Here is a 2,828-nt window from a genome sequence, read left to right as displayed (position 1 = left end):
CCGCCGTAAAACAGCGCAGGTTCACGAGAACTTCCTGCCCTGGCTTTCAAAATAAAGGTATCCTGGATCGATGTGAAATCAAAACTTTTGAGGCAGAAAATATTGTTTGGCAAATGTTGCTGCTGTTAAGGTTTAGATTTCAACTAGGTCACTTTAATATCCTGTTCATTGGTTTAATCTACAGCAGCGCGCCCTGTTCTATAAAATCGTCACGTTTGTGTAGTTTCTGTTTTGTAAGAACCATGTTTCTCTAAAAAAGTCAGCAAACTCAGAAAAACATTTTCCAGCCAATCCAGGACGGTTTTAAAACAATTTAATCATCTTAAAAAGTTTAGGAGAATTTTTTTCTCGACCCATGAAAGAACATCTAATCCTGAAATTTTATCAGAAAATGTTTAACAAGTCAGTTGATGTCCTGTTCAAACATTGAGCCACTCAAGACAAGATCGGGACAGAAAAACTGCAGCAACACCTTCTTTTTCTATTTCGCTCCAATATGTGGCGTTTTTGCAGAGTAGAGACTTTAATTTGAAATCCCAACATCGTATTTCCGGTGTTGTCGTATCTTTTTGAGGTCACTTGATGAAATTCCTTGTACCGCAACTGAACCCCGCCCCCCCCCCTCCCCGTCATCCTCCTAGCGCTGCTATTGGCCGATTACGTCCTCACCGATGTCTCCGGGAGTCTCTGATTGGTCCGTTCCCTGTCCGTCACCAGAGAGATGTGGGCGAGACGAGGCCAGAGTTCACGTGAGAGTAACCGCATTCCAGGAAACCGGCCTCTCACGCAACACTCGTCCTGTCGGTTTTACTTCCTCCAGGTGTCTGTCAGAAGGTCTTGAACTCAGGAGGTCCGGTTTTGATCTGAACTCAGGAGGTCCGGTTTTGATCCGGTTTTGATCTGAACTCAGGAGGTCTGGTTTTGATCCGGTTTTGATCTGAACTCAGGAGGTCCGGTTTTGATCTGGTTTTGATCCGGTTTTGATCTGAACTCAGGAGGTCTGGTTTTGATCCGGTTTTGATCCGGTTTTGATCTGAACTCAGTCTTTTCTTCACCGGCGGGAAAACCACATCAAAGGTCGTCTATTTGACAAAAACAACCCTGTTACCCCACAGCAGAAAATAATCACAAATATAATATGACAATAAAACGAGTCATCCACCACAGCAGATAGATGGTTCGGTTAACTTTTACCTCACACACTGACCAGAAGTGGGCTTAATAAACATGATAAAATTAAAAACTCACTAAAACAAATCTAAAGTGCAGCCCTGGATGTGAACAGAAACTAAGAGTTGCCTAAAACACCTTTAACATGGAACCTATTTGCCAAATACTGAGAGCAGAAGTCCACAACTCTCATATTAAATGGCACCATTAAACATTTGTGTAAAATTCCCAATTTGTGTGTGACTGTTTTGCGGCGTGTCACGTGGCGCTGAAGGGTTGGGTTTCATGAAAGGTGTCAGAGTGAGCCCTCTCCACACTTTACCCATCTTTGGCTGGAACTACAAGTTTTATTGTCTCGGGTTTTATTTCCTGAAATTGTCTCTTTTTCTGTTTTAATTGGAACTAAACTTAGAAAATAATCAGAAAATAACTCCTGTTCCCGTCTAGCGTCAAGTGAGTATCCGTTTGGTGACTCAGGTATTCATGAAAAGTCCGAAATAAACGGAGTTACGATGATCGGCTAACTTAGCATTAGCTCCTACTAGCCTTAGATTGTTGTAGCTAACTGAGTTTTAATCGGTTTTAGTGTGAAACAGAAAAAAGATCAGACAGATCTAAAATCTTAAACTAGACATCATCTTTCATGATTTGTGACAGATCTAAAATCTTAAACTAGACATCATCTTTCATGATTTGTGATGTTTTTGTGTTTGTTGGTGTCTTGTGTCCAGACGTGTTCATGTTAGCGGAGTTAGCAACATCTTAGTCAACAACCACAAGTATAAGAGCTATTTGAGCATTATTGATTGTTTTTTAATCATTTCATTACATAAAAACATAAATAATACGTAATAAGTTGATTCTGTGTCTTCAAATGTTGTTTTCTTTGTCTCATAATTTAATAAAAACCCAAAATGCTGACAGACTGAAAGCCTCGTGGTTATATTTGTATTTAAACTGTTTATTTACACAAAAATACTTATTGATTAATCTTAACGCTTTTCAGCTGATATTATATTTTACGAATCATTTCAAACACAATGTTTGGGAAGACAATGAATTTGGTACTTGGTAATTGAAAATGTATATTTTTTTAATAATTGAATGAACATATAATAGTTTGTTAATGTTTTGCAGTGTGGGATGTACTTTATGATTTCAAGGTTCTTTTATATGAAATAATGTGCAGGATGAGCGGCGGGCAGCAGTCCCTGCTCCTCCTCGGGCTTCCCGACCTGAAGAAGATGCTGTGCGTCGGTTTGTCTCTGCAGCCGGACGCCAAGGAGCTGCGGAGCCGCCAGATCAAGACCTGCAGGTTGGACAAGGAGAGGGTTGGGAGGACTCATCTGTAATAGAGCAGCTGAAGGAGCCGAGCCACGCCTGCTGCTTTATCGGCTTTATTCTTCTTAGTTTCTACAACGAAAAGCACGAGTGAAGTATTGTTCAGGTCTCCTTCATTGTCAGTCCAGTGGTTAAAGAAAGTAAGATGGTATTTTCTGCAGCTTTGTCTTGTATGTTAGTTTTTGATTAATGTTCTGTAATGTAAAACATTCGCAGGGGAAGATTATTATTATTACTTGTTTAAAAGTGCACAAAGTTTTCAGGCTCCAGTTATGAGCTGCTTAAAGTTTGACGGCCAGGGTGAAGGATGACCATGA

The 2,828-nt window shown here is 40.2% G+C and overlaps 1 protein-coding gene across 1 annotated transcript in view; it reads left to right on the top strand.

Moving 5' to 3' along the window:
- The first annotated feature begins 2,360 nt into the window (after positions 1-2,360).
- cunh18orf63 (chromosome unknown C18orf63 homolog) overlaps positions 2,361-2,828 on the top strand; it is a 10,412-nt gene continuing 9,944 nt past the window's right edge. Inside the window, exon 1 of the mRNA XM_069723929.1 lies at positions 2,361-2,485. Within this exon, the coding sequence (XP_069580030.1) occupies positions 2,361-2,485 (125 nt within the window). The remainder of the gene's footprint in view (positions 2,486-2,828) is intronic.

The sequence above is a fragment of the Brachyistius frenatus genome, unplaced genomic scaffold, assembly GCF_029030835.1.
Source record: "Brachyistius frenatus isolate BFR_SWC_R1_liver_20210118 unplaced genomic scaffold, ASM2903083v1 Contig_351, whole genome shotgun sequence".
NCBI classification, from domain to species: Eukaryota; Metazoa; Chordata; class Actinopteri; family Embiotocidae; genus Brachyistius; species Brachyistius frenatus.
This window is presented reverse-complemented; position numbering and strand designations above follow the sequence as displayed.